This window comes from Mustela nigripes, chromosome 9 (genome assembly GCF_022355385.1).
Source record: "Mustela nigripes isolate SB6536 chromosome 9, MUSNIG.SB6536, whole genome shotgun sequence".
Taxonomy (NCBI): domain Eukaryota; kingdom Metazoa; phylum Chordata; class Mammalia; order Carnivora; family Mustelidae; genus Mustela; species Mustela nigripes.
The window spans coordinates 54909413-54922361 of NC_081565.1; the positions used below are offsets into that span (position 1 = coordinate 54909413).

Genomic DNA, 12949 nt, shown 5'->3' on the forward strand with positions numbered 1-12949 from the left:
TAGAGATTACTTAAAAAATTTTAAAAAGGTTTCTAAGTTGATCATCTAATATATTGTTATTTGCAATACTCTTAAAATGTATTATCTTTAAACTTTCTAAATTCCTTAACTCCAAATTACCTCCTTTCCATTACAAGACCAATGAGTCCATAAAATGGAGAGATTTATATAACTGGGACAATTCCCATTTTTCTGGGAGAGGAAGAACTGAGTGGTCAGAATAGTTTGAAAGGCACTTTTGCTTTAAATTTTTACCCCATTTCCTCATGGTGCTGGCGGAGATCAAATATCAAATGCTCCAGGGCAGAGATTAGTAATGGAGATTACTTAGTTGAAAGTGCATTCATTCTTTGGAGACCAATAAATTTGTTAGTAATTAATGTTGTTCAACTGCACATTCTCCTCCTCTTAACATTATTGACTTATATATGATGCTAACATCTAAATCATAGACTTCATATTTGGTATATTTTACCAAAAAAAAAAGACAACTAGGGATATCTGTAAAGCCCATAAAATATGAAACTCATAAGGCCAAAAAAAACTGAAGTATTCTGCCAATGTTCATTATAGGTTCCTTAAAATACAATTCATAAATGAAAACTTCCAGAGGAAGCTTCTCCTGTATTATACTCTCGCTTTTTTAATTTCCTTTTTATAGGTGGGACAGTCATAGTTGGCAAGGGATTGGCAAATAGCAGGGAAAGTTGATTAGGAAAGGAAGAATATGAAAGAAATTTGCCACATTGAATTTACAACCTACAACTGTGATCTGAGGACAGAAATCATCATTCATGTACCTGGCTTGTTCTAGGAAAAAGTAGGGTTTTGATGGGGTGAGAATTTGCCATTGATACCTCTTATACACTTGCTGTCTGCCCACTTTCTTCTTACTTAGGATGTTTCCCCTTGCAGTGCTGTAGACATATGGTTACGTATTTCATTATCCTCTTCTTGAAATTCATCAGTCATGGTTCTAGAGGTGTTTTCTCTGGTTGGTCACAATGCACACTCTTAGATTTTAATGTGGTAAATGATCTGTGCTAAAAATTGCTTGGCTTAATTCTAGGTTAAAATGGAACAAAATAGCCAACCAACTAGCCTTTACTATCTTGAAAGTAAAAATAAGCAGAAGGGGGAAAATATATTAGTAACAGTTCACAAGTGGCCATTTACCCAATTCATCTATAGGCACAAAACTAACTCTGGACATGTGAATTCAGGAAAGGGCTTGGACAGCTCAATATTGGGAAATGTGGATCCTCACTGATTGGGAGGAAAGTATTTTGTTGTTTGTTTGTTTGCTTGTTTTTCTGTAGTGGGATTTCATTTGCTTTTTTAATCTTTATTATGATTTCAATATGTACCAAAGGGAATATTCAGTGTTAATTGTTATGAATAAGACAGACCCAAGTTCAAATCCCAGTTCTGAGCCTTACTGGGAGATTTGATACAGCTACCTACATTCCATGTGCCTCAGTCTCCTCAAACACAGAAGGGAGACAATCCTCACATAATGAAATTGTTGTAATGAGGATTATAACATCAATTCATGAAAAAAGACTAGTGTAAAATATAGACCCTGTGGATTTTAATTGGAAATTGAATAACATATGTTCTGGAAACAAACAATACATTTGACAAGAGTAACAGGTATATCTTAACAAAGGAAATATTGGGGAAACCACTTTTTGAATGTGGACATTTTTCAGTTATAAACAGGAAGACTTTTTGATTCATATTTAAAGTGTTTAGTGCAGAAACATATATCATTTACAAAGAACAGATTGAAATCTCAATAGATTCACTCATAAAAGAATCATCAAGGTAAAAGAAATTGTGGAGGATTAATAATATCACATCAAAATGAAATGTTTATTTGCTACATGAGTTATATAGTCAGACATCATTTCAGAATACTAGGAGATTATTTATCTACCCCAGGATGAAAGTATATCATATGAGACTTCATAAATCAATAGTGATTGTACTTTCCACTCCATCCATCTATCCATTCATCCATCCATCCATCAGTATATATGCATTTGTGTGTTTATATGTCATATCAGAATTGTAAACATCTATAAATAAATATTTGTAACAAATATTGTATGTACAAAATCTCAAAATACAATTTAGGAGACCTTAACCTCTAATCACCTATATATACCTAATCTCAATTATTCTTTGAAATTTATTATTACACAACTAAGCCTCTATCATTTGAGTTAGAATCACTAATGACAAAAGTACAATCTAAAGTATGACGTCAAAGTTGAAGTGAGCGGATCGCATACAGTTGTGGCTTCCAAAAAATTGTTGTGTAGAGGTGTGTGACTAACAGTACTGTTGACTTTATACCAGGAAGTTTTTGCCTAGAAATAATGCCTAAGTTTGTTGCAACTATTTTGTTCAACCTACTATTCAATAATGAACCTCAGTATCTTCTGGAAAATGAAACTTTTCATCATTTAAGAATACAAACAACAAAATTAGCTGTTATCAGACTTTGTTTTATTGCAAAATTTATCAAAGACCTTTTTTTTTTTTTTTTGTAATCCCTGATCCCTTGCCCTGAAAACAAAAGCAAAAACTTAATTATTGCTTATTCCTTTTCCCCCTACTTTATTTGTGCCACTGTAGTAGAAGGGAGAAAAATCATTGTAATAAATAAAAACAGAGATGCAAGAGAGAAAGATAAATCAGTCCAGATGAGAAATATTAGAAGCAACAGAATTATCATCAAGCAGTTTCAAAATAAGCTTCTTTTAAAAAGGTTGTCATATAAAAAAAATCACACCAAAAATATAGCAGCAGAGAAGGATAAATACAAGTTAATTGCACACCAATCCCATGCAAAAAACTGGGTCATTAGCCAAAGCAGTAGTATTCAGAATCCAGTTTGGGGTGTTTGTGTAGGGCTTGTGAGTCCTCTATTATGGAGCTGTCACTGAATTGGTCCAAGTCTGATGGGGTCTGATGGCCAGGGACATCATCTGCCAAAGTGTCCAGAAAGCTCCCCACAGAGATGCCATCCAGCCCATCGCTGCCATCATGGAGGCTATTGTAGCTGCCACGTAAGGAGGTGCTCTGACTCTCCAATAAACTGCACAGGCTCCCACTCAGACTGCTGCCTCGACTGGTAATGGTGGCTTTCTCTTCAATCATCCACTTGATGGACTCAATGCTCTCATTGATAACAAGCAACTGGCGCATGAGCCTGACATCTGTTGCTCTGAGGTTAACCTGCGGGTAAGGCAGAGAGAGCAAAGACATGTCAGTTATTCTACATTTTTGAGAGACTCAAAATTCATTTGGGTTCTCTCTTCTGCAGGGCATAACTTTACGTGCACAGAATCAAATATAAATTCACTCGATCTCCGGATCTTTTGAAAACTGCTGGCCAATGCCAAAAGTCATAATCAAAGAACTCACTCCCTGCTCCAAAGGGGACAGTGAAACTAAAACTCCCACTGCACACCTGACCCTAACTCCACTGCCTGGAAGAATCATGCTGAAGGTCAGGTTCTCTGGTAACAAGTATATTCTCTCTCTGGCCAGATTAATAGTTTATCCATATTAACTTGAGTATAGGTATGTAGATGCTATGAGGTGGGGCGAAGAGAAATGTGTAGTAATTAAGGAATTATCATCATCACCATCACTGTAGCAGCTCCTAGTTTCTGAATGATGATGTGCTGGAAATCATTATGCAGATTCCAACCTTCATTACACTGTAGCATCCTTAGACCAAGGGTATTATTTCTATCCCTATTATACAGGTGAAGAAATGGAAATCCACAGAAGAGTATGGAAGAGGTCTGCACTCTCTCTGACTATATGGAAATATATCTAGTTCTAAATAATGCTTTTGTTTTTAAGAACTACATTGCTTTAAAAAAGTCCTTGAATCCAAAGGATGCTATCACACTACTCTGTTCTACTTTACAAGATGAAGCATTCAGATGTCTTCCTTAGATCTGATTATTTGCCTCAGATATGTCAGGGGAAGGCCCAATCAAATTTGGTATATTAACTCTGAGAAAGTTCTAGAACTCCCTCAGATGCCTTCTAGGTGTATAGTCCTTCTGACAGTTCTATACTACTTCAAAGAAATCTGTCTTCACAGCACAAAGCAGAATTTCTTTGTAGATCCTACTATTAAACGGGAACGTTTGCTAACATCAAGAGTGTGGTGGTTCTGTGGAAGGTGGAGAGAGGTAAGGCTCCATGAACTCTCATGATTGCCCATGCCCTTGTTGTGAGTGAAGAGATGTGGTTCTTATAAAGATTCTAGCACCTGGACTGGCCATCAGGGATATATTTGGCCACCAGAGGTCACATTCATTATGATTTAAAATAGATTTCCTTTCGGGACGCCTGGGTGGCTCAGTTGGTTAAGCGGCTGCCTTTGGCTCAGGTCATGATCCCAGGGTCCTGGGATCGAGTCCCACATTAGGTTCCTTGCTTGGCGGGGAGCCTGCTTCTCCCTCTGCTTCTGCCTGCCTCTCTGTCTGCCTATGCTCGCTTGCTCTCTCTCCTTCTGTCTCTGACAAATAAATAAATAAAATAAAAAAAAAATAGATTTCCTTTTTTTTTTTTTCAGTTGGGGTCTTTAACCTAAGAAGCTGGGCCTTGCTAATTATTTCTTTAAGATCCAAGGCTAATTCAGATGTGTGGGTTTCTAGAATTCTTAAAGACATTAAGTTATGAGTGACTCAAGCCTTAAGGAAGAAAGGAGCCTATTGTCTTCAAATGTATGCATTCATATTATAAAAATATTTCCTGGTTAGGAGTTAATCCATAACCGAAGGTGAACTTTGGGTTGAGTGAATGTGATGGACAAACATTAGGAGAAGATGGAACTTCCACCAATGACTTCAGAAATGTAACATTACAGGTCATGTATAAATACGCATTAAAAAAGCATAAGGTATGATCTTAAAACTCTCAATTTTGCTAGACTATTACATAAAGGGACTTGAGTGACTTCCTTGTCTTCTCTAAAAAAAGCACCATAAACAAACTGTATACAACGTAACTGTGAAAATCATTTGTCTCTGACGTGTCTATGGACAGAAAAATGTTAACTTATTACATTTTGAGATGTTTTTCTTTCTGTTACACAGTGCCTCGGTGACACTGTTCTATCAGGGACCTCGCAGTGACATTGTATTAAGAAAGGAGGCTTTCTGGCAGTCTTTATGTTCAAACTTGCCCGCACACCCCATGAGCCATCAACATACTGTTCAGGTTACATGTAATACAACAAATATTTATACACCAACAACTCGTCTAGGTCTACTGAGGAGCCTAGAAAATCAATAGGAGCCAAAGTCTTACAAAATTCTTCTGTTAGGCATCTGCAGCTGATAAAACATGCTGTGCCCATTGTCGGCATGGTGCAATATGAATGGGACCGTTTCCCGTCAGCTCCCCCAAATGAGCCACAGCTGCATTTGTCCACATCCCCGCCCTGTCGCATGGAAATATTCTGGTCCCAGCCCAGATATGGGTGTGTTCCCTGTTAGTCTCCTCACTTGGAATACTTCCTGTCTTCCTCTTCCAATCCTCCCCATTCCTAAGGTCCTCTTCTTTTGTTAAGCACTACTTGCTGATTCCAGCCCCTTCTGCTGGTCCATGCAAAAAATGTCTTAACAATTATTACATATCTTAAGATCTGACCCAAGCATCATTTTTTTTTTTTAAACTGGCATAAATTTAGATCTGTGAGAGTTCAGCTCTTACGGCAGTTATAATGCACATTCCCAATGACTGTGTCACTCTGGGGTTAAAACATAACCGGGACAAATTTTTTCCAGCAGTTTTCGCCTGAGTTACACAGTGGCTGCATCAAACACAATTTTTTCAATCTTATTGAGCAATGCAAATCAGAGGAACAGACTATGAAGTAACAAAAGCTGCCTTTGACCATGAAATGATTTATTTAGAAAAAATCTTTTTCTTCTGAAGGCAAACATTCACAGGCCATTGAACCACTGCTGGGGGGGAGAATGACGAAAGCGAGTCCGTTAGAACACGTTGATCTGGCTGATAATGATTACAGACTTAACTTCTAACTCTGTCCTCCTGGGGAGAGAGTAAACATCGGCCCACTGTGGGAGCGCTGGGCCAGCCAGTTCACACGGTGGCCTGTCCATCCCCTGGCCCCGCCTCACACCACTCTCTCCTGGAACTAAGGTGTGGATATGCTGTTGCAAATGAACCTTGAAAGTCTGAGCAATCCACCACAGAAGGAAATCACAATGTTGCTTCTGTTTCTGGTAGCTGCCCCACCTTTCCTCACTGTTATTCATGTCATTGTTAATGAAGTGGGGCCGTCTATTAAGGAAACAGTCACCTACCCTTCAGCGGGAAACTGGTTCTTTCACTTAAGGTCTTGTAAGGTCCATTTCATGGTCCAAGTTTAAGGTCCACTTCTTGGAGAACCCCTTCCTGATTGATATGGAATCCAGTGTCCATGCCTAGTTTAATACTACATTTCTGGGGTTTTCTTTGTTTGTTTTCTTCACAGTATTTATGGCTAGTTGAAATCCTGCTTATTGTTTATGTATTTTTTTGTGTGTTCCTCATGAGCATGTAAGCAACACAGAATGCAGGGGATTTGGTCTATTCTGTTCACTGCACTGCGCACAAGACCTGCAAGTGTCCTTGGCACATAGTAGGTGCTCAATTCGTAGTTCTTCAAGGGCTGAATGATTGTTTCAGATTGTACCATCTGTCAAGGATACCCCTCCCTTGGGTTTTGCTATGGGTCAGTGATATCTGGCTTGAGTGGAAGGAGAAAGGCGGCTCTGAAAAAAGCATTTCAGCACTGAAGTGTTCCCAGCATGCAACTCCATTCTGATTCATGTACAGGATTCAAACACCCTATTGCTAGCTTAAATGTACAGATTATTGAGATAGTATCTCTGAAAGGAATGGACTTCCAGGTGTGAATATTATTTTGTTTGTTCCGAAGTGATACCTGGTGTTGGTCTTGGCAGAGACACAGGGATCTGTAAACACTTGATGAAATGAGTTAAACAAAGGGAACAAACAGGACATTGACAAAAAAAGAAAAAGGAAAGAGCAGGGAATGGAAGAAAAAAGAGAGGAAAATTAAAGAGAACAAAGGAGGAAAGAAGGAAAGAAAAGAAAGAAGAAAGAAAAGAAAGAAAGAACAAACGAGCAAGAGAGGAAGGAAGGAAGAAAATGTTTGCACCATTGATCCAAGGAGATGTGAATGTTCTTTCCTCTTTTCCTTCACCACCCCTGCCCCCACTCTGGCCCTTGCAGTATTGTGATGTGTTTCATCTTAATACTTAACTGAGGTCTCTCATGCTTTAGGATTAGTAACAGGTTTCCAGACTAGGTGAATGCTGAAATTTCCTATCATTTTTAGACAAGTAGTGGACTGGGTATATGGCAGAAATTAAAACAAGGGATCCTGAAAGAACAAATATTCTTAATAATATTTCCCAGATCTGTGTTTTCTTCCTGGCTATCATTTTAATGTTGAAAGAAGATAAAAATTACAAATTAGCATAATGGAATCCAAGAAGGAGAAAAGGTGGTCAAATTTTCAATGAATCAGGGAGTTGCTGAACAAGTCAACTTCTTTTGTGGTGCTATCCCAGGAATGCGGTATAGGGTTCTAGTCTGCCACTGTCACTCTCTGCCTGTGACATCTGGGCAAAATGCCTTGGCACATGGGATCTCAGCCTCTGTATCCAAGAAGACAAATGACAAGGTTTTATTCTCAGCTCCAGTGATCCAAAGGTCTCCCCAGGTCTCCATGGAGGCTCATTTCTGCCGGTATTGAAGAGTTAAGATGACTGAGGAACCACCTATCTCTTCTGTCTGCTTTTCATGTCGAGGATTTATTTAAGAAAATAAAGAATCTGCAGATCAGATTGGCTCAGGATTTCCCTCCATTTTGACATAGTCTCTGGTTCTTTTGTCATTCAATCAAAGCATTTGATTACTAAATTGTCTCTGCTTTGAAGAAACCATGTGGGCTATGGAGGAGACAGAACAATAATTTTGCTACTCAACAGGTCCAGCAAAATCTTTAGCTAGAAAACTCATGGCCAAAGCTAGCACTTTGAGCTCTTTGTGGATTTTAATCTCCTTATCAGAAATTGTGTGGTAATGGTAATATTTAATTTTGGCTCTTGCTATTTGAGTTAAAAAAAATCTTATTTGTGTTCTGCTCCAGGATAAACATATGTACCATCTTTCATATGCCTACTTATTAACGGAAACATGTATGTGAGCTGTGGAACGTATCTTCCAAATAGGAGCAGTGTTCACTCTATCCTGGCATATAGGAAGCTTGGATAGCACCATGTACTCCTGTCTCTCATAAACCTCTCCTCCACCATTTTTATCCTTTTAAGAGAATCAACTAGTCAGATACAAGCAGGCCATCTCCTAGTTATTATATACTTCTAATATAAAATCTACAATAGCCATGACCTAAATTCCAAATGTCCAGCAAGCTGTAATATGAATTAGAAGGGAGAAAGACTACTTTATAAATTCATAATCATGTACATGAAGAAAGGACACCAGATTAGATTTTCCTTTTATTTATTTTTTAAAGATTTTACTTATTTTTCAGAAAGAGAGAGAGAGAACATGAGCAGAGGGAGAAGTAGGCTCCTTGCTGAGTAAGGAGCCCAATGCTGTACTTGATCCCACCATCCTGGGATCATGACCTAAGTCATGCTTAAATGACTGAGCCACCCAGGCCGCCCCTAGGTTTGCTTTTTTTTTTTTTTTTAAGATTTTATTTATTTATTTGACAGACAGACATCACAAGTAGGCAGAGAGGCAGGCAGAGAGAGAGAGAGAGACAGGGAAACAGGCTCCCTGCTGAGCAGAGAGCCCCACGCGGGGCTCGATCCCAGGACTCCGGGATCATGACCCGAGCCGAAGGCAGACGCCCCAACCCACTGAGCCACCCAGGCGCCCCCTAGGTTTGCCTTTTAATGTGAGACTCTAATCCTAGTTTCTAATTCAGAGCAACAAATTCTTCAGATTTGTAATTGACAGAAGGCCTTTTTTAAAAAACATATTTATCTCTAAATTTACAGATAAATTAACATATTTTTATATCTTATTAAAAGGCTGCTATAATTGTGCTTGGAATATTATTTTTCTAGTTGTTTATCCCAGTTTCTTTGTGTGCTCCCTCTGCATAACCGAATTGAGTCCAAATCTTCCTCTCCAAATTCACCACATTCTCAATCTGATGATCACAGAAGGTTTTCTGCCTACCTATCTTTAAAATTTCCAGCAATCTTATTAAGAGCTGTATTTATAAAGCATTTGTCTAACTTTATTCTCAGAGGATCTCTAAGGATATTATTGTCTCTTTGCAGCTCAAGAAGACATTGTACAACATGTCCGCCCACTGCTCTTGGTTTCAAATGCTTCTGGAGAGCAGCCTGTGGCCCTTGACAAGGGCTGTTCTGCCAGAGCTTGTCTCTGTTTCCTCAGGCAGCTAAAAATTTACAACAAAATTTCTTTCTAACTGGGCAACAGAGGATCCCATTTTTCTATCAGTCAGCTTTGTCTCCCTCCATTTGTGTTGTTTATATGTGGAACTGAACAATAACTAAAACGGTTCTCTTTTTCCAAAACCTTATATATAGAAGAGTAATTTCCCCCAAGACCAAGCTCCATACACAAAAACACTGTCATCAGCACAGTTAGCTGATGTTTTGATAAATTAGAAAGCTGCATCTGGTTTATTTGAAAGGGGCACAGGTGACTCCCCTGAATCTTAGACATAAACTACTGCCATCAGGCCTCCTCCTGAGTTCTGCGCAGTTTCTGCTGATCAGTCCTCTGATCGCCAAAATACGACCCGGGAGATTTTCAGTCCCATCCTATCAGGTGCTAGTCCAACCAGTACTCAGACGCCTGTGATGTCAATTTCTCGTCCACACTCTAATATGATGAAAGCTGTTTCCCCTAGTGCTCCCAACATGTATATGCAAAGTGTCACTGGCTCATGAAAGAGACTATAAATGACCTGAGTAGAAATTCATTTGGGAAGACTGAAAAAAAAAAAAAAAAGAAACAAAAATGGACTTCAGACATTTGTAGCAGAGCAGCTCACAGGAATGAACAAAGACTCAACAAGAAGTATTTCCACTGGATTATAGTGAATGTTCTCTCTGCATCTGTGTTTTTCCAATTTAGAACTTAAGGTGGGATTTTATATGGGAGATGAAGATATGATGTGCTCCTCCATGATTGCAGTGGCTGGGCTTACACTGGGAAGGAAGGAAGATGCGCACGGTGGCGTGCTGCTAAATGTTTAACAACCGGTTCCCTGGGAAAACTACACACGCACCCACACACATACATTCAGGAGGAATCGTGCTGATAGAATAGATGGATAGCACACACTTTACAAATCACACTAAAACGTATGTTACCTTTTATTATACATTTTATATAATTCATTGATTCTAAAAGAACGCCCTTTGTTCATTTTTGCTGACTTTTTTTTTTTTTAACATTTATTTATTTATTTCAGAGAGAGAGAGAAAGCCCACCTGCACTGGGGGAAGGGACAGAGGTAGAAAGAGAGAAAGCTCAGGGGCTTGATGCCACCACCCTGAGATCATGACCTGAGCTGAAATCCAGAGTCAGACTCTTAACCAACTGAGCCAGCCAGATGCCCCATGACACACTTTTAAATTTAATCTGCAATATCGACATTTTCTCCATCACTGTCTTAAGACAGTCAACCAGTTAAAATTAAGTTCTGATTTATGGTGTTTCCCAGTTTCTGTGCTGTCAATACTCCTACCATAGCTAATCTCAAGCTGCCAATGTGATGCCAAATCTGAGTTTGAGGAGAAATGCTCAGTTGCACAGCATTATGTAATATTGTCAGCTTAGGGGTAAAGTACATATTTTAAATAACCTCAAGAAAATTATTAATAGTAAAATAGTTAAAAAGTGATGAGTTTTGAGCATTTATAACCTTTTTTTTCATATAACTTCTTAATTTTTAGGTTACTATGCATAATTTAAGGCTTTTTGAGATATGATTGACATACAAGATTGTGTTTGCTTTAGGTATACAACATGATGACTGATATGTACATATTGTGAAATAACTACCACAGTAAGTTCAGTTATCATTCATCACCTTGCATAGTTACAAGTTTGTTTGTTTTTCTTGTGATGAGAACTTTTTAAAAAGATTTTATTGTTAAATAATCTTTACACCTGACATGGGGCTCGAACTCACAAACCCGAGATCAAGAGTCATCTACCTTACTGACTGGGCCAGCCAGGTGCCCCGAGATGAGAACTTTTAAGATCTATTCTCTTAACCATTTTCAAATATACAATACAGTATTGTTAATTGTTAGCTTCAGCCACCATGCTGTGCATGACATCCCCAGAACGTATTTATCTTGTAAATGGAAGTTTGTATCTTTTGGCCACTTTCACCCATTGCACCTATCCCACACCCTCCCCCTCTGGCAACCACAAAACTGTTCTCTGCATCTGAGACTTCTGGTTTTTTTAGATTCCACATACAAATGAGATCATACGGTATTTGTCTTTCTCTATTTCACTTAGTGTAATGTCCTCAAGGATCATCCATGTTGTCCCAAATGGCAGAATTTCCTTCTTTTTATGACTGACCAATATTCCGTTGTGTATATATACACCACATCTTCCCTCCCCATTCATCTAGGGATGGACAGTTAGATTGTTTCCATGCCTCGGCTCATGTAAATAATGCTGCAGTGAACATAAAAAGTGCAGATATCTTTAAGACTTAGTGATTTTGTCTCCTTCAGATATATATACCCAGAAGTGAGATTGCTGGATTGTATGGTAGCTTATTTTTAATTTTTAAGGAAACTGCATATTGTTTTCCATAGTGGCTGCACCAGTTTGCATTCCCACCAAGAGTGCACAGGGTTCCCTTTTCCAGCACTCATTTATTTTCTTTTTGATAACAGCTATACTACAAGGTGTGAGGTAATATTTCATTATGGTTTTCATTTGCATTTCTCTGATGATTAGTGATATTGAGCATGTTTTCATATACCTATTCATATACCTGCTGATATGAAAAACCTACTCTTCTCTCATCTTTTAAAAATCAGATTTTTTTTGCCACTGACTTGAAGGTACTGAAAGAGTAAGGGCTTTACCTAACCTGCTGAATTTAATGATAAGTAGATTAGAGAGTTTAATTTCTCCCCAAGGGCTTTTATTTTTCTATACAGGATTAAAAACTCAGTGTAATTTTGTCCTTTCCACTAAATATAACTTGAAGGAAATTTAACTATTTATACCAAAATTATAAAAAAGTGTTTCCCATGGAAAGATTTCAAATTGAATGTAGATTATTATTATTATTTTTTAAAGATCTAATTATTTGAGAGACCAAGAGAGAGCATGGCAAGGAGGGATAGAAGGAGGAGAGAGAAACTCAAGCAAATTCCATACGGAGTGCAAACTTTCATGCAGGGCTTGATCTCGGGACCCTGAGATCACAACCTGAGCCAAAAACAAGACTCAGAGGCTTAATCAACTGTGCCAGACAGGCACCCAGAATATAGATTATTATTTAAGTATTATTGAGACATGAAATATACTTGGAAAGAGGATTGTGATGTATCTAAAACTCACTTAAGCATTTGCATTTTTATATTATAATTTTTAACAGATATATTTCTAACATATGCTGCATACTTCTCTATCTTGATAAAGAGAACCACATAGAACCAAGCTGAATCAAGTAGAAACAGCCACCATTATAAACAGCATTTTTAATGCAGTTACTCAGCAACATGATTAAGGGATTTGGGGAAATAGGGCTGTAAACTTTTTTTTTTTTAAACTTAGTTTCAAACATCCACTCTCACCCAGATATTTAATCTTCTCTATCAGGGGCTTC

General features: G+C 38.1%; 1 protein-coding gene across 1 annotated transcript in view; it reads right to left on the minus strand.

Moving 5' to 3' along the window:
• Window positions 1-1569: 1569 nt before the first annotated feature.
• Window positions 1570-12949, minus strand: part of LURAP1L (leucine rich adaptor protein 1 like) — a 50874-nt gene continuing 39494 nt past the window's right edge. The window contains exon 2 of the mRNA XM_059411632.1: window positions 1570-3246. Within this exon, the coding sequence (XP_059267615.1) occupies window positions 2872-3246 (375 nt within the window). The 3' untranslated portion in view covers window positions 1570-2871. The remainder of the gene's footprint in view (window positions 3247-12949) is intronic.